At 38.6% G+C, this 19,299-nt stretch overlaps 1 protein-coding gene across 3 annotated transcripts in view; it reads left to right on the top strand.

Annotated features, from left to right (window-relative positions):
* The window catches only part of LOC136867151 (A-kinase anchor protein 17A), a 66,070-nt gene extending 48,676 nt beyond the window's left edge, over positions 1-17,394 (top strand). For all 3 annotated transcript variants that reach the window (XM_067144263.2, XM_067144264.2, XM_067144265.2), the window contains exon 7: positions 13,666-17,394. In XM_067144263.2, coding sequence (XP_067000364.2) covers positions 13,666-14,411 — 746 coding nt within the window. In that variant the 3' untranslated portion in view covers positions 14,412-17,394. The remainder of the gene's footprint in view (positions 1-13,665) is intronic.
* The last annotated feature ends 1,905 nt before the right edge of the window (positions 17,395-19,299 follow it).

Raw genomic sequence — 19,299 nt, 5'->3', positions numbered from 1 at the left:
ACATGCAATGCATGTCAAACTGACTGGCCTGTAATTTTCAGCTTTATGTCTATCACCCTTTCCTTTGTACACAGGGGCTACTATAGCAACTCTCCATTCATTTGGTATAGCTCCTTCATGCAAACAATAATCAAATAAGTAGTTATGGTACTATATCCCAACCCATTGTCTTTAATAAATCCCCTGAAACCTTATCAGTTCCAGCTGCTTTTCTAGTTTTCAACTTTTGTATCTTACGGTAAATGTCATTGTTGTCATAGGTAAATTTCAAAACTTCTTTAGTATTAGACACCTCCTCTATCTGGACATTATCCTTGTAACCAACAATCTTTACGTACTGCTGACTGAATACTTCTGCCTTTTGAAGATCTTCGCATACACACTCCCCTTGTTCATTAATGATTCCTGGAATATCCTTCTTGGAACCTGTTTTTGCCTCAAAGTACGTATACATACTCTTCCATTTTTCACTAAAATTTGTATGGCCGCTAATTATGCTTGCCATCATATTATCCTTAGCTGATTTCTTTGCTAGATTCAATTTCCTAGTAAGTTTCTTCAATTTCTCCTTGCTTCCATAACCATTTCTAACTCTATTTCGTTCCAACCTGCACCTCCTTAGTCTCTTTATTCTCTGTTATAATACAGTGGATCTTTACCATTCCTTACCACCTTTAAAGCTATAAACCTATTTTCACATTCCTCAACAATTGCTTTAAACCCATCCCAGAGTCTGTTTACATATTTATTTACCGTTTTCCACCGATCATAGTTACTTTTTAAAAACTCCCTCATGCCTGTTTTATCAGCAATATGGTACTGTCTGATAGTCCTAATTTTAATATCTTCCTTTCTTTAACATTTATTTTTAACTACCACAAAGACAGGTTCGTGATCACTATTACCATCTATTACTTTGGTTTCTCTATAGAGCTTATCTGGCTTTTACCAGCACCACATCCAGAATGTTCTTCCCTCTAGTTGGTTCCATCACTTTCTGTATCAGATGCCCTTCCCATATTAACTTATTTGCCATTTGTTGGTCATTCTTCCTGTCATTCGCATTACCTTCCCAATTGACATTTGGTAAATTGAGATCACCCGCTACAATCACGTTCCTTTCCTTATTGTTTCCCACATAGCTGATTATCTTATCAAATAATTCTGAATCAGCGTCTGCGCTGCCCTTTCTCGGTCTGTACACTCCAAAGACATCAAGTTGCCTATTATCTTTAGAGATGAGCCTTACCCCTAGAATTACATGTTTGTCATCTTTTTCGTAATTTACAAATTCTTCTTTCACGAGAATGAATACTCTCCCTCCTACCATTCCTATCCTATCTCTACGATACACCCTCCAGTTCTGTGAGAAAATTTCTGCTTCCATTATATCATTTCTCAGACAGTTGAGCACTAACATTTTTAGGTCATCCCTACTTGATTTCCAGTTCCCTATTTCCTTAACACCGCTCCCTAGGCCACCCCGTTTCCCTGAATGTACCTCCCTATAACCCTTCTAAACAAATTTCCTAACTTATATGTACCACTGCAGTTTAAGTGAAGGCCATCTGAGCGCAGGTCCCTATCTCCTACCCACCCATTAGGATCTAGAAATCTCACTCCCAGTTTCCCATATACCCACTCCATAGTCTCATTTAAATCCCCAATCACCTTCTAGTCACTATGCCTCCTACACAGTATTCCACTGATAACAATCTCCGCTTCCTTAAACTTCACCCGTGCTGCATTTACCAGGTCCCACACGTCCCAAACTTCGTTGGTACTTATACCTGCTTGTCTTACGTTGTTAGTACCAACATAAAACACTACCACCTTCTCCTTTCCCTCCTCCTTCTCTTCTACTTTCCTCAACATCTGCCTTAACCTAATACCTGGATAACACTCTATGCTGGTACTCTTCCTTCCACACACTTTCCCGACATGTGTAACAATGGAATCCCCAATGACCAGAGCCTCAACCTTACCCACCTCATTTGATCCCCTCCCCTCCTGGTCAGTCCTATCTTTCCTGATAATTTTTTCCAGATTGAAAGGAAAATTCATGAATTGAGCTTGTTTAGGTCAATGTTGGTGATACTTTTTACGAGTGTCTTGATTCGACTGAGGCGATTTCAGTTATGCCTTCAGGAGCTGGCTGTTGTATTGAACATGCTTTGGACATTATTCCTAAACTAGTCTACCTCTATTTAAAGTGCCGATTCTTCTTCAGAGATCTGCAGAGATCTTCAAGCTCAACAATCTGCTAAGTCTACTCGTAAACTATCAAAAGACCGGGGGAGTTGGCCGTGCGCGTAGAGGCGTGCGGCTGTGAGCTTGCATCCGGGAGATAGTAGGTTCGAATCCCACTATCGGCAGCCCTGAAGATGGTTTTCCGTGGTTTCCCATTTTCACACCAGGCAAATGCTGGGGCTGTACCTTAATTAAGGCCACGGCCGCTTCCTTCCAACTCCTATGCATTTCCTGTCCCATCGTCGCCATAAGACCTATCTGTGTCGGTGCGACGTAAAGCCCCTAGCAAAAAAAAAAAAAACCTATCAAAAGTGGCCTCAAACTAGTTTTGGTGGGTAATTTAAGTTATTTACTTTATTTTAAGGAAAGTGTCGGTTTTATTTGCAATCTTGTTTATGTCTAATGTGCTCTGTTTAAAAATTCGTTTTACTTTTATGCATGTAAAGTACAATATTGCCTTCACTTTTCATAATGTTCCATTTTACCCTGTCTAAGCAATTGGGCATTGTATTTGGTTATTTGCGTATCAGTGTAAAACAGCTGACTGTGTAGCATTGGTGTTTAGGCTCCACTAGTGCCGCTCTGCAGGAGCATGCTTGAACTCAGTTAGGTAGGCTATTCTATTCGTCATGCCAAAACTGAAGTGGAGAGTGTGGAAGTAGAATTGAAAATGTTTAAAAAGACATTTGTAAGCTGTGCAGAGAGTAAATTATTGTGGCAGACTACCTAAAAGAGTGAATGATTGAGACTCCATGGTGGAATGAGAGGGTAAAGGAAGCAGTAAAAAGTAAGAACAAAGCATGGCAATTGTGGAATAGGGTAAAATAGAAGATAGTTCTAAGAAATGAAGAGGTGTAAGGAATACTTGAAGAAACTAAGGAAAGATTTCGAAGAGGATGTGTATAGTGGTAAAAGGATGCTGTATGGACTTATAAGAAGGAAGAGAAAAGACAGTCTACACAAAATAGGTGAAAGGGAAAGGAGGAGAGAGAATAACACAACCAGTCAATTTAAGGAAAAGTTGGAAGGATTACTGTGATGAACTCCAGAATGTGAGGAGGAGTATATAGAGTATAGATGTGATAAGAGTTAGTGTGAAGAGATAGAATCCAATAGTCTGTCATATGGCTTTTAGTGCTGGGAGTGTCCAAGGATATATTTGGATCGCCTGGTGCAGGTCTTTCTATTTGATGCACTTAGGCGACCTGAACGTCTAGATGTATGATGATGATGATGATGATGATGTAGGAAGAGGTTTGGAATTTAATGCAGGTTTTTGGCACACAATCTAGTGATCAGAAATTGTTTACCACACCCTGCCAGCCGACATTCAGATGGTGAAATTTTTTTCAACCTAGGGGGCTCAAACCAGTGAACCACAATATCAGACCATACAGACTCGACGCATTAATGATCACGGCCACTGAGTGGGCAGTCTGATAGTGAAATCACAATGAAAGAGGTGGAAACTCTCAAACAAATGAAAGTAGGAAAAGCATCAGAATTGGATGAACTGTACGTGGGAATGATAAAAGCAGCAGGATCTGTTGATCTATAATGGCTGTATAGACTACTTAGATGTATTTGGAAAGAAAAACCGGTACCAAATGACTGAAGTAAAGGAGTAATAATACCAATATTTAAGGAGGATGACTAGAAGGTATGTGGTAATTATGAAGGAATCACACTCATCTCTGTAAAAAAATATTTGAAAGGCTACTTGAAAAGAGAATGAAAAGGTGGAAGGACAGTTACAAGAAGAACATTTTTTAAAATGGAAGATCAACACTAGAGTATAAGGTAATTAATGGAAAAAAAAATTGGGAATATAGAAGAGATATGGTGGTGACACTCCTTGATTTAGAAAAGGCTTACAATAGTGCACCTAAAACAAAGGTATAGAAAGTAATGCAGACAAAAGTATTTGGAAAACAAATGATGGAATATGTGCAAGCATTGTACAAAAATTTTTGCAGCATTGTCCAGACAAGTGGGGAGGACCGAGTGGTTTTGGAATGAAGTTGGACTATGACATGGAGGTGTTCTGTCACCACTTTTATTCATAATAGTTATGGAAAAAGTTGTGAAGGAGACAAAGCTAAAATAGTGGGACAGGGAGCTGCAGATGATATTGTGGTGCGGGGAGCAAACAAGGAGAAAGTACAAGGGCAACTCAACTTATTGAATTATGGAATTAAAATCAGTGTGGAAAAGAGTAAGATAATGGTGTTGACTTGAGCAGAAAGGGAATGGAAAGGAATTATAAAAATAAAGGGACAAAGCCTTGAAATTGTGGAGATCTTGAAGTACTTTATAGCGAACTGGTGCATGACCGCTGGACATTGACTCAGTAAAAGGATTCAACAGGGAAATGCTTTCTAGCAGAGGCTGAGAAACCTGGTATAGAAGAAGGAAGTACCAAGGAAGTGTAAAATGGTGATGTATAAGATGTAGTTCTTATAATGTGAGGAGGCAAAGAATTTGGTCAAGAAAGTAGTGGAGGATGAAAAGAGGAAAAGCTGGGCCTTATTCACACAGAAATTGAGAGATGAGATGCAGGGCAGCAAGAAATTATTGTATGGTATCTTAAGAAACAAAAAGAGAGATCAAGTAAACACCAGATTTTGATGGATGAAGGCGGCATTATATTAACAAAGCCGGAAGAAATAAGAGTATTTTCAGAAGTTGCTGAACATGAGAACTAATGAATCATTCAACGGACCACCAAGAAGGGCAACTAGTTGGTGAAGAAATGGACAAAGAAATTACAATGAATGAAATTGAAATAGCGGTCAGAAAGATGAAGAATGGAAAAACTGCTGGAATAGATGAAATTTCAGTCGAGATGATAAAGGCAGCTAGAGCTGTAGGCCTGCAGTGGACATATCGAGTTCTCAGGATTATCTGGGAGAATAAGGAGGTCACTGAGGATTGGCAGAAATGAATAATCATCTCAATTTTCAAGAAAGGTGATAAGAAAGTATTGAAGAACTACAGGGGAATTACTCTGATATCCCATGATGCTAAGATAATGGAGAGGATACTGGAAAGTAAGATAAGGTTGAGGGTTGAAAATCAGATACAGGAAAATCAGTTTGGTTTCAGAAGTGGAAGGTCAACAATAGAGCCCATTGTCATTGTGAGACAACTAATGGGAAAGCAATGGAAGTATGGGAATTATATGGTGATGACATTCATTGACATTGAAATGGCATATGACAGTGTCCCCAGGACTAAAGTTTGGGACAGTCTGGTGCAAAAAAGAATTGGACAGGGATTAATAAAAATGATCATGGCAGTGTACAAGGAATGTTGTAGCTACATGCAAACACAAGTTGGCAGGACAAGTTGATTCAGAATCACTAGTGGACTGAGACAGAGAAGTGTTCTATCGCCAATCCTGTTTACAATAGTAATGGATGGCAAAACAGCAAAAGCAGCATATGGAGGAATAGAAATGAACATGTTGTTATTTGCAGATGATGTTATTTGGGGAGAAGAGGACATACAGGGAAAAACAAGACAAGATGGAATACGAAATTCGGAAATAAGGAGAAGCGTGGAAGTGTGTAAACTTCAAGAAGAGATTGATATAGCAAAGCGAAAATGGTTTGGACACATGATGAGAATGCCAGGAGAGAGAATACCAAAGAGAACATTCATGGATACAGAGACTGGAAAGAGGCCTAGGGGACATCCTAGAATGAGATCGAGGAGCTCTGTTGTGGACTGTATTGCAAATGGAGGAGTCGATACCAATAAATTACTAGAAGGGGAATGGTGGAAAGATCGAGTAAGGTGGAGGGCTTTGGTACACTGCCCTATCCAGACAGAATCTGGAAAAGGGAATGGATGAAGAAGAAGAGGACATGAATGTTCAAGAACAGTTGGATGTGGTGAATGGGAAAATCGAAGAATGTGGATTTTTAAATAAGTGTAGAAAAGAGTAAAACTCTTGTTATGACTAGAGGGGAGAAAGAAGGGAAAGGTCAGATTAGACTTGCAGACAAGCCCCTGGAAGTAATGGAGACGTTCATATACCAGAGGAGTGAATTAATGGAGAATGCTCGACTGGATGCAGAAATTAGTAAGAGGATTCAAGCTGGAAGCTGTTTCTATCATAGTGTAAGAAACATGTTATGGGACAAAGATGTGCCAATGGAAGCAAAGGAAACTATGTACAAGATGTATTAGGTACCCATAACAACTCACAGAGTAGAAACTTGGACAATGACAAAGAAGGATGAGAGTCAAATACAGGCAGCCGAAATGAAGTTCTTGAGGAATATGATACAGAAAAGTAGAAGAGACAAAATAAGAAATGAGAAAATCCGAGAAGAAATTGGAGTGGAAAAAATGAATGATAGAATAGAGAAGAGCCGACTAAGATGGTTTGTATTACAAACTATCCACTTCATTGCCGTATTGATAATGTAATCTAATCAATATAAGAAAATATTTCCACCTAATCGATACCTTTCTTTTATTTTGCCTCTGGCATTTTACAAAATCATTAAGAATAACAGGACATGTTTTGATCGCTTTGCGATCATCATCAACTGCATACACAAAAGCTTAGATAAAAAGCATAAAGCAATCACATAATTAAGAGCCGTGTATGGATAGGGTCTAACTTCAAATTGTGTTGCATATACGTGCGTTTCAGCATCCATGGGTTCCATTGGAATATATTTCTATCCACTGGGTTCCATACTTGAAGGGATGGTTGTGTATGCTGACTTGGTGGCAAGCCCTGTCCTCATTACCACCTATTGAACTGTGCCAATAGAACCCATCCTCTCAGTGCATCTCTCTGCCACCTATACAAAATAATGGAAAGAATGTTGCTCAATCGCTTAATGGGAGTAGTAGACCAAGTCCTAATCCCTCAGCAATGTGGCTTCCGCCCAGGAAAGAGTTGCACAGCACAGGTTTTACATCTAACCCAGCATATCGAGGACGGGTTTGAAATGAAGAAGATTACTGGTGTGGCTTTTGTGGACCTCTCAGCCGCCTACGATACAGTAAATCACAGGATATTATTACACAAACTTTATAGAATGATTACAGACATCAAGGTAACCAAGATGATAGCTACTCTCCTGGAAAATCGTCGCTTTTTTGTCGAATTCCAAGGACGCCGAAGCAGATGGAGGAATCAAAGGAATGGACTACCTCAAGGCAGTGTACTGGCTCCTGTTCTTTTCAACATCTACACTAATGACCAGCCATTACCAGAAAATACTAAAAGCTTTATCTATGCCGATGACCTTGCACTTACTACTCAAACTGATACCTTTGATGAAGCAGAGATCTCTTTAACTGCTGCATTAGAAGAGCTAGGTAACTATTATGAGAAAAACCAACTCAAACCAAATCCAGCTAAGACTCAAATCTGTGCGTTCCATCTGCGGCATGCGCAGGCCTCTCAGAAACTCAAAGTACTATGGAAGGGGAACTTACTGGAACACTGCTTTACGCCAAAGTACCTGGGAGTTATGCTGGATCGCACATTAACATATAAGAAACATTGCCAAAACCTGAAACAAAAGATAGCTGCCAGAAACAACATTCTACGAAAGTTATCAGGAACAAGTTGGGGAACACAACCACAAACAATTAGAACATCAGCTCTAGCTCTATGCTATTCTGCAGGAGAATATGCCTCCCCAGTTTGGTACAGGTCAGCTCATACGAAGCAGGTCGACATAGCTTTAAACGAAAGCTGCAGGATCATCACTGGATGTTTGAAACCTACACCCATTGAGAAGGTCCAACTTTTAGCTGGTATTGCTCCCGGTGAGATTCGTAGGGAGGTAGCAGCTAACAAAGAAAGGCTCCAGGCATCTTCTTCAGAAGCACATCCTCTCTATGGATACCAACCAGCCACACAGAGGCTAAAATCTAGGAAAAGTTTTCTCCGCACATCAGTCAACCTTGAGGGGAAAGCAGAGAATGCTAGAGTCACAATGTGGAAAGAAAGAATCCACCACCTTTCCAACTGGATAGAGCCAAAGGAAAGTCTTCCATGTGGACACCAGGAGAAGTGGACAGTATGGAAAGCCCTTAACAGACTCCGTACAGAAGTCGGCAGAACCAAAGTAAACTTGCGGAAGTGGGGCTTCTCAAGTGATTCATCACTTTGTGATTGCGGAGAACAGCAGACGATCCAACATCTATGTCAGTGTGTCTTATGTCCTTCAATGTGCACTATGAAAGACTTGATTGCAGCCTCCCCCAACGCTATTGACGTCGCCCAATACTGGGCAAGCATCATCTAGCTCTTGAATATTGTTGCTCTATCTGTGATTGTATAATAGACTTGTATATTTGTATAGTAGAAATGTAGATGTTGCTTTTTGTTAAATATCTATAAGTTGATACTTCTGACACGAATAAAGAAGTGCATCTGCTAAAGACTGGTGAAAAATTGTGAATGATCTATATGACCTGTTATATATCTATGGATAATGAATGTATGTGATGCATATCATGCATATCTTCCATTATATTATGTATGAACATTGTGCTTAATAAACCCCACAAACCTGCTACGCTTGTGTAGCAGGGGGAGAGGTGATACTCCCACATGGCGCGTCCCAGGTGGCGGATAGGGAAATCCTTGCCGGCGGACTTGAGGGAAATAAAATACCTCTCGTGGACCAAACACACAACCCCTGTGGGTGGGGGATGCAGACGAGGAATTCACCCACGGTATCCTCTGCCTGTCGTAAGAGGCGACTAAAAGGGATGATCAAATCAGAACCTTGAAACTATTTGTGATTGGTACCACCACGCGGGGAACACCATGGGTCACTTTTACTTGCGCGTAGTACCAGTATGCTGGATACCAAATACGTTTTTGATTAGTAGCAAACGAGGGCTCGACGGCTTTTACAGTACCCATGATTAGTAGCACTATATTGCCCCCATTTTTCCCGAGCTAAGCCCAGCCAGCGAGCGAGATATCCCGAGGTGGACCGTTCGATCGTTGGCTATCACTTTCTAGAGGCATTTAAGGGATGTCGAGGATTGATGACCAAGCAGGATAAAAGAAATGTTAAAACAACACTCTGACATTTATTCACATAAGCAAACAATAAATGAAAATATTCTTACTGATATTTTTTTTGTTTTTACATAGAACTTCCATAATATTGAATTTCTTCCTCGATTTAGAGTGACACGTGTTGTTAATCTCCAGCCTTACTGTGTTGTAATGAAAACCAAAGAAAAATTAGGCCTCTTGCCTTTCCAAATCAAATTATTTGATTGAAAGAATTTTAAAAAATTAACATAGAAGTTCATAAAATCATTAACAACTGTCTTGCTAACGAGGGTTTTACAATAAATGTGTTCAAAGCTTTACCAATTCAGAGTAGTCTCAACACGTGGTTTTAAGATGTACCCAACTAAATTTATCACTTACAGCATTTAATATTAGTCAATGACACCAACATGAGCTTCAGTAGAAAATGAAAATTGATTTCAAAAATTCTCAAAATTAATTAATTGTTCTGATTATTATGTCTTGCTAACGAGGGTTTTACAATAAATGTGTTCAAAGCTTTACCAATTCAGAGTAGTCTCAACACGTGGTTTTAAGATGTACCCAACTAAATTTATCACTTACAGCATTTAATATTAGTCAATGACACCAACATGAGCTTCAGTAGAAAATGAAAATTGATTTCAAAAATTCTCAAAATTAATTAATTGTTCTGATTATTATTATTATTAATTTCTCATCATTTAATTAACCTATGTTTCATTGTCACACGATCATGTTCTTATTAATTTTCCACCGCATCATTTACCTAATGATCGTCATTAGCATTTCAGAATAATTATTTTCCAATTAATTATTAATGGCTAACTCAAAGTAATCATGCGGCTAACGAACTTCTACTTCTGATTTTTGTATTGCATTTCCATTCAAATGAATCTTAAAATATTTCAAAGTTCAACTATAAATGTGTCAGAAATTTACGTTACCCACGTGTGAGCTAGTTAAATAAATTTTATTTACAAATCGAGTGCCTTCGTAAAATAACGAGATGATCTTTCCTTTTAAATCTCGCTAATGAAGAAAATAAATCCTTTTCTAGTCTTCCTCGACTTAAGTTGATCAAAATTTCCCTTAAGGGCATGAAAATTACTTCTTAAGGCAACACACAACGATGAGTGTAATCTGCGTCGCAGCAAGTGCACGACCAGTTCAAATTAAATGGGACCAACATGATACAAGAGAAATATACATATTTACATACACACACACATTCACACTAGGAAACGCGTCTTTTATGTACATTATTTACATCGAATCCTGTTTTGGCAAGTTTATTCATGATTTTTATGATTGGTCAGGTCGCGTAATATCTAGCAGAAATAATCTGTGTATTGAAATTATTCTTCATTAATGGTGACTAGTGATCGAAGTCATGGGTATCACTTGGTAGAAACACATTTCACATATCAATGTAAGTTCATCTAACTCTTGAAATTATAATGGAAGATTCTAGTAAAATCCATAAGCACTACCATCGTTTGGGCTACAGGTTAAAACTATCGCGAGCGTGAGCCTTAATCGTATTATTTTTATTCCCTACCTGTGAAATACACTCGCAACACGTGCTCCAATAATTATAATCTATCTTGCGCTCCCAATACACAAGAATAAGTCAAATATCATCATTAAATCATCAATTGCTCAATTATACAACAAATATCCCTCAGGATTGGTCATATTCCAGATCCTTCATGAACAGAGCACATTCAATCTCACATATAAGAACTCTGCTGTAAATTTATGGCTCACGAGCGTTTAATTCTGTTTTACCCGATCTTTAGTCAATATTATTATTATTTAAGTGATTATTACATCTACTGATCCTCGTGGAATATCGTAAAATTAGATGACTTCATCATAAATACAACAAGTGATCTGGAAAGACACTAGGTTCGACCCTATTCACTCAAAATGTACACGTAAATTTCAGTCCAGTAACTTTCAACATTACAAGGGAAGTAGATTTATCGTGTGGTCACTGATTATTAAATATAAAGCTCCTACGCATGGGAAATCATTCAAAGACAACCTACATGTCTACTCTAATAGATTCAAAATTTCATTCACACGTACCTAGTCTACCACGACACCTTAAGAAGTGGAAAAATGAAATATTTCTAACTACAACAAACTAATAGATCTACGAATTAAAGAAGAAAGACCTCTAGTTGTACAAAAGGTAATACAGATAAATTAAATTAAAAGGTACTCAAGTTTTAGATGGAGTTCGATTCCTGTCGACAGTCAATTATTCCAGCATTTTCCTCCGGTCAGTCTCCTTCCAATTACCAGATACACCTCACAGTTTACAGCTCCATGGAGGCTTTGTAGCAGGTGTCCCTTGATGAAGTTGTGTTGTCGGTGGTTGTGGAATTGTCCATCTTGAGGTGTTCAGTTTCTATGACGACTTTGGTAGAATTCCGGTCACAAGCTGTAACTGAGATGACAAGATTAAGTATTTTGCACAAGCACACGTCGAATATTAATAGCTCGTCTACACAGTCACACTTAACTTGGTTCTTAAGGCGTGTTTTATTCCATAGGAATTCACTAATTATCTCGCTAAATTCTGGCAGAACGGGCGTCAACTTGAACTGGAAATTATTTCTCCACGTGGTCCGATAACGTAGTGTCCCACACAGCACAGCGAAGAATATTCAGGGTGAGAGAGCAGCACAGCGAAGGATATTCAGAGAGCGATTTACTCGAAACAAGGCCTTTTTATCTGATCGGCCTGGGAGGTGTGATCTTCAACGAGAACGATAATTGGCTGATGGTCTCATTTAATTGGCTCAGACTATTCCAGATTCAGAATGTGAGTTGCGCGCGTGCGGCGGTAGTCACGTGGTTTACATCGACCTTGGCCCGGTCCTGGCCATGTATCACCCCTCTGAACGACGAAAAAAACTCGTTCTTAGCTCGCCACTACTCCCCAAATGACACGCTGCAGTTCCAAGCAGACAATAAAACTTTTAATTTCCACTTGTTGAAAATATACACAATATCGCCAATTTTAACGGGGACAATATGAGCGAAACCATGGGATGAGGGAACCCATAGTTCTGGCTTGCCTATGATTAGTACCCACTATATGAGGTACACCACGGGATAGTACGAGTCCCTGTGGTTAGTACTCTTATGTGATTCACACCATAGGTTTGTGTCGCCTGTAAATGGCGAAACAGCGTAGGTCTGTAGTACCTGTGCGAATTTCAATACCTGTGAGTAGTACCATAATGTGTGGAATACCGCGAGTCTATGCTACTCTTGATTAGTACCGCAACATGACAAATACCATGGTTCTACTTTCCTAGCGATAAGTACCATTGTGAGGGGCCGCTGGCTTGGAAGCAGTCCCTTGGTCCATAATACTTTTGTTTTACGCCAGCTTTTGTGCATGTAAGTCACTGTGGGTCGGTTCCACTGATCATTTTAAATCCATCTCCGTCTATCCATCCATTCATTCCTCATCGTCACATTTTGAATTGTGGTCATCGGATGTTCTTGGGCTTTTAATTTTGTTATTTCATTTCGTACCATTAGGGGCCGATGACCTAGATGTTAGGCCCCTTTAAACAACATGCATCATCATCAGCTTAATAAACCCCACTGTCAGCAGCCCTGAAGATGGTTTTCCATGGTTTCCCATTTTCACACCAGGCAAATAATGGGGCTGTACCTTTAATTAAGGCCACAGCCACTTCCCACTCCTAGGCTTTTCCTATCCCTTCGTTGCCATAAGACCTATCTGTGTCAGTGTGACGTAAAGCAAATTTTTAAAAAATTCTTAATAAATTCGTTTTGTTTTTTGTTTTTTTGTTTTTTTTTTCATTACCAGTCAAGGTTCTCTTTTGTAAAGATAACTCATGAGTGTCACTGTCTTCTATAGCAGACTTGGTCATATTTCTGTAATCTTCTAGCAGCAGCCATGCTGTAGAAGGGATACTATATTTTCTGCTGTATAATTTGAAATGCTGATACATATCCAGGCTCTGCTACTGCCTGTAACATTTAGTTGAATAGATCATCCATTTTGACATGTGGATTGTATAGGGTATCATTTGTTTATTTCACTGTGTTTAACAAGAAATATTTGTTTGTATATCATGTTAATAGAATTTAATTATGAAAAATAGTACAGTTTTCATTTCTTTCTGCATATTTCTCCACATTCATGATTGTTTAAAGCCAGTAATTGGTCATGAACTTTTCTTCCATCTTCCCTGATCATAGTTGTTTTATTACCATATCTGGTTTTCTTTTTTTATCCAATAAAAATTTTCTTATATTTGTTGTGTTTATTAAACATTCACTAAGTGAAAGTGTACCTGATTGTACTGTTACAGAGGAACGTCATTCAGATGAAGACAAGTCCAAACATTATTTTGAGAAACGTTATAACTATCCAGCCTCAGGAAGGAATGACCATTCTTATCCAAGGTACAGCAGCTACCATTATAACAACTCGCATTTCCGACCCTTTCGAGGAAGACGTTACAACCAAAGTAGACAAGGAGTTTTCCCATATCGCCAGCGTTTCCGCCATGCAAAAGGAGAAGGAAGTTACTATCATTCTCTTCCTGACAATGCTCATGATATGCATCATTATTATGAGGATATACATCAGGAATACTATAAATACTTCCAAAAATTGGCAAAACAAGATGAGTCGAAAGACAAAGACTTTACATCATGCTCCCAAGAATCTTCTTCGTGTACAAATTCACGATCAGGATCTCAGTCCAGTTCAAAATCAAACAGAACTAGTTCAAGACTTTCTTTTCCTTCTAAATCAAAATACAGTCCGGTGAATTTGAGTAAATCTAATTCTGAGGAATCCATAAGAGAATCCCATAAATCACACCCTCTAAAGAGGAAACAAGTTAGGTCTGACACAAAAACAAGATCATTGACTTCAAGATCAAGGTCACTTTCTTTGTCAAGCTCAAACTCAAATGTTCAGAAAGATGATTCTAATGGGGAGTTAGTTACTGATGCTAGGAGTAAACAAAAGAGGAATGTTGCTAAGAGGACAAAAAATAAAAAACATCACAAAAAACACAAGAAACATAAACATAAAAGTAAGCATTGAAGTAAGACTGATAAAAATATATTGGTGTTTACTGGTTTATAATAGGTCCAGGACAGAAGGGATTCCTGATCATTATTCCTAGAAGTTGTATAAGTCTAGTATGCTGTAAAGAAATATTTAATTATACTGTATATTAACTAGATAGGAATAACTTTTGTTGATTAACATGGTCCATTATTTTAAACACCCAAATGTATATATGTTTGTGTTATACTTTTGTAATTTTCTCTCTGCTCCTTGCCTTAAGTAGTTGCTTCTGCTCTGGTCTTAATTATATTACGTGATCAAAGAGATTGTTCCTGGGATATTGGGTGGTGTGAATAAAAATGAACACGCACTCTTTACTCGCGACTTTAGAGCAGGCACTCACAATGAGGTGAATAAAAACTGCCTGTCGGTAGCAGTCACTCACAGCAGACCTCTGACCTTGAGCACACACTCCAGTCGCTCGAGTAGTAGAGTGGGCGCTCCAGATTTCTGGTGAATAAAGATAAAGCAGGCACTCTTTTCGGTAAGTGCCTGTTCATGTTTCCTTGAGCTAATTCAGTAGGTGACTCCAAATGATAGTGTCAAGTTCAGTGGCATGGCAGAGGTTATGGTGGTGATTAATCGGAAAACAAAATTATATAGACTTCACAGATTACAGATTACTTCACTTGATTACAGAGTGTTACATAGGTCCAGTAAGGAGCATGCTGAAGAGCCTCCATGGCTCAGCAGCAGCACGCCGGTCTTTCATCTTTGGGTTCCTTGGTTCAAATCTCAGTCACTCCATGTGAGATTTGTGCTAGACAAAGCGGAGGTGGGACAGGTTTTTCTCCGGGTACTCCAGTTTTTCCTGTCAACTTTCATTCCAGCAACACTCTCCAATATCATTTCATTTCATCTGTCAGTCATTAATCATTGCCCCAGAGGAGTGCAACAGGACTCTGCAGTCAGCACATCTCCTATCCTCGCCGCTAGATGGAGCTTCATTGATTCCATTCGTGACCCGGTCAGATGACTGGAAACAGGATGTGGATTTTCAAGGAACATGCTGAATGGTTAGCAGAGCATTTCCTTGTGCACTCCAAAGAAACAAGAGGTGGTGCACTAACAAATGAAGAAAACATGTAAATCTTCTTGTGTTATGTTGGTGACCCTGGATTTCAGAGTGGTGTTGGTGAAGACATCTTGGAACACTGTGTCAAAAACATTTTCGGAGGTTTTGACATGAACAGAAATGAAAGCAGATTATTGGATAAAATTCCAACAAATGTTGCTTAGATGCAGGAAGCATGGGCTAAGTGGCAGGAACATTTTATAGCTTCCCTTATGCTGTCGGCATTGTAGACTGTACTCGTGTACAAATTCAGAAGCCACATGTTCATGGGAATCACTACATTTACAGAAAAGGCATCCCTAGCATTAATGTACAGGCCACTTGCAATGGAAAGGAAGAATTCAACCAGTATAGATGTATCACGGCCTGACTCTGTCTATGACTCCCGAATTTGGAGGAACTCCGATGTTTGCAGAGTTATGATGCCTCTGTTGGAAGCCGAAGGGATGAGAACTCCTGCAGATCCTACAACTTTTGTTACGTTGCGCCAACACAGATAGATCTTATGGCGACAATGGGATAGTAATGGCGTAGGAGTAGGAAGGAAGTGACCATGGCCTTAATTAAGGTACAACCCCAGTATTTGCCTAGTGTGCAAATGGGAAACCACGGAGAACCATCTTCAGGGCTGCCAGCAGTGGGGATCAAACCCACTATCTCGCGGATGCAAGCTCACAGCTGCATGTCTTTAACCGCACGGCCAACTCGTCAGGTCCTGCAGATCTGGTTCCTTAAAAATTACATTAAATTGTCAATATATTATTTTCATCATAATTAATTGTTTTATTTATGTCATATCATTTTCCTCAATTCATTAATGTCATAATATTCAGGCTATGATTTCCTACCTTTCAGACGGCTGATGGTAGGGTTATTCTCCCCTGCATCAGGTTCATTAGCCGCTTCTCCCATTATTTTAACGATACGCATTTGTTTCCCATATGCTTTAATTCTACTTTATATTTGAGTCTTGTTTTCATGTTTTGTAATTTTTCACCAATATTTGTTGGATGGAAATGTTTGTGTTAAATTCACACTGAACTGCATTTATTGCACTTGTTTTCTTGTGCTTTTTATCCGGTAACTGTGACTTTGAAAACAAAATTGTATGTTCCTTTAAAATGGAGATAAAAACGGACTGGAATTCCACGCTGTCGTCTGCCATATTAAGCATTGAACTATCTGGAAGTCATCGAAGTGTTATATACATGGCACGTGCACGTCCTTGATCAGTGACACTGAGTGGCTGCTCCAGACACTCGAGTTTACGCTGTGCTTCTGCTGAACATTTTTATTCACCGCAAATGCAGAGTGGAAGCTAATCGGCAGGGAGACACTCAGGCACTCAGCGAGTACTCGCTCACTTGCTTAGACTCATTTTTATTCACACCACCCATTGTTTTTCTTGCTGTTTTCCAATAGCATTTCTGTTAGGTCAGGGATGTCAAACTCAAACTGGTGTGCAGACCATATAACCTAAGTAAGAGAGCACAGCAGGTTGCTGATCAAGATAATATTTCTATGTGATATTTTAGGCTTATATAGAGTATTTTGTTGGAATTGATATAATATAAATGTTACTATACTAGAATTTTATGTAACGGAGTGCAATACAAAAATAATACTGGTACATTAAATGAACAAATTGCAAGAACAGCATACAATTTTAAAAGTTTACATTGGCTTGTAGGATAAAAGTATTATTGTATAGCAGAATTCTGCCATTGCTTCTCGACTACAAGGATGTTGAAAATCTGATGAAATGTTTTGGCTTGATACAATTCTCATAATATTCTCTAATGTTCATCTGTAAGCTTTGTTCAGCTGTAAGAGGGAGGAAAATTGTTCACATAACATATTTGCCACCAAACATTGAAAATATCATAGCAGCATTCATTTTTACTATGCCACAAAATGAGGTGGGTCTGAGAAATTACACTAGCCAAAGATATCTAGTAACTGGCAAATAAACACATGATTCCAGAACATGAAGCAGTTTGTTCTCCCCCAAGCTCCTGATGTTTTCTCCAAAATTGTTACAAAGCAAATTATACTACACGTTTCAGGGAAGAATGCGGATTTTAATGGTATAATTATTTTTTATTTCATCGCCATAAGATCTATTTGTGTCGTTGCGACGTAAAGCAAATAGTGAAAAATATATATATTTTTTATATAAACCTTTTCTAAATAATTATTCAATATAAAAACCTCAACAAGCAAGTTTAAATTTGAGAAATCGTGTATTGAAACTTTCACTAAGCCAGGACTTTTCTTTTTTTTTCTTTTTTTTTTTTTTATGCTGGTAAAATTTTATCTTGGTGGGGGGGGAGGGAAATGTAGAAAATCACCTGAATTAAATGATTTGTCCAAAACAGTTGCCCATAAATAGTTTAGTTTTATTGAAACGTGACAATATATAATCACTAACAGTCATTCGGATCACATACCACAGCATGTGGGTCATTGTAAGTAGGCCTACTTTCAGATTCCATTACTGATTTGTATAAGTTTTATCAAAATATTTTTATTTCTTTAGTTGCAATACATTTACAGTTACTGATTTTGTTTGGCTGCCTAAATCCTTCTTCTTTAGTCCTTGGAGTCGACATTTCTTATTCCTTTCTTGCACTTACTTCACACTCTTAGATAGCAGATCTATAGAAACACCAGGCTGAATACATTTACTGTCTATTTTCAATAGCACTACCAAAGTGGGAGGACAACAGCTATGTGACAGCAAATGACAGGTCAGGCAGAACAGCTTCGACTAAACAGTGCTGTTGTATGTAATGAACTTCATTTTTAACATCTGTATTGATGTAAATACTCAAATCAATCTGGCCATATAGTTTTCCTTTTCTCTTGTCTTTCTTGTACAACTTTTGCCTAGTTAGTCGTGAAGGGAAGCGAGAGTCTTATTTGTAGGTCCTCCATCAGGAAAGTTGCTTTTGTGAGTTTGTATACTAATCTTGATGGGGTGTATTTGGACAGTCCTAGAGCTAACTTTAAGAAACAGGCCTTTGTTTTCTCCAGATTCTTGAAGCCTTTACAATGAGATTTTGCCAAACGATTTCTATACTGTAGTATAGAGTTGGAATGGTTTCAGCTTCAAAGTGTTTTAACACGTTCAGTACCTGCTTCTGAGAGGGACTCTTGGATGCCTGGACCAGCCATTTTCATGCCCGGCCCTCTTGACGTGCATCACTTAATACAATTTACAATTACTCCTAAACTATAAATGTTAGAAAAATGATACTTTGTGCTTACCTCCAGTAAATATTTAGAGTGTGATATCAGGTGTCACAGGTTTCAAAATACGTCTCATTTTATACAGCCTATCTGTATTTTCGGCATAATGATTACTGTCACCGAAGTGAAGAAATGAAATAATACTGAGGAAGCGTATTCGGAACATTGTATTAGAAAATATCGGAGTATGAAAAACAGGGTCTTCGGTCCAGTACATTTTTATATCAGGATTTGGGACTAATCAGTTTCCACGATTGCATGATCGAATTCTTTGTGAAAGGCCGGGGCACCGCACTTATCACTTGACTCGCGTATAGATTGGTCTGCTCACACACATACTGATAAAATTCGTCATTCATGAAAATACTCAAGTAACTCAAAATATCCTGCTTCTTTTCTATTTGAACGTTTATACATGAATACTCTGTAAATGGTGGAACAGTTGGACAATAACTAGGATGATATGTACCAGGCACTTCACTTTTCTCTACAGGCCTATCGCATTAGAGAATCGGAATTTCCTCGTCACTCTCA

The sequence above is a fragment of the Anabrus simplex genome, chromosome 3 (genome assembly GCF_040414725.1).
Source record: "Anabrus simplex isolate iqAnaSimp1 chromosome 3, ASM4041472v1, whole genome shotgun sequence".
NCBI lineage: Eukaryota > Metazoa > Arthropoda > Insecta > Orthoptera > Tettigoniidae > Anabrus > Anabrus simplex.
The sequence above is the reverse complement of the archived record's forward strand: the minus strand, read 5'-3'. Positions and strand labels throughout refer to the sequence as shown.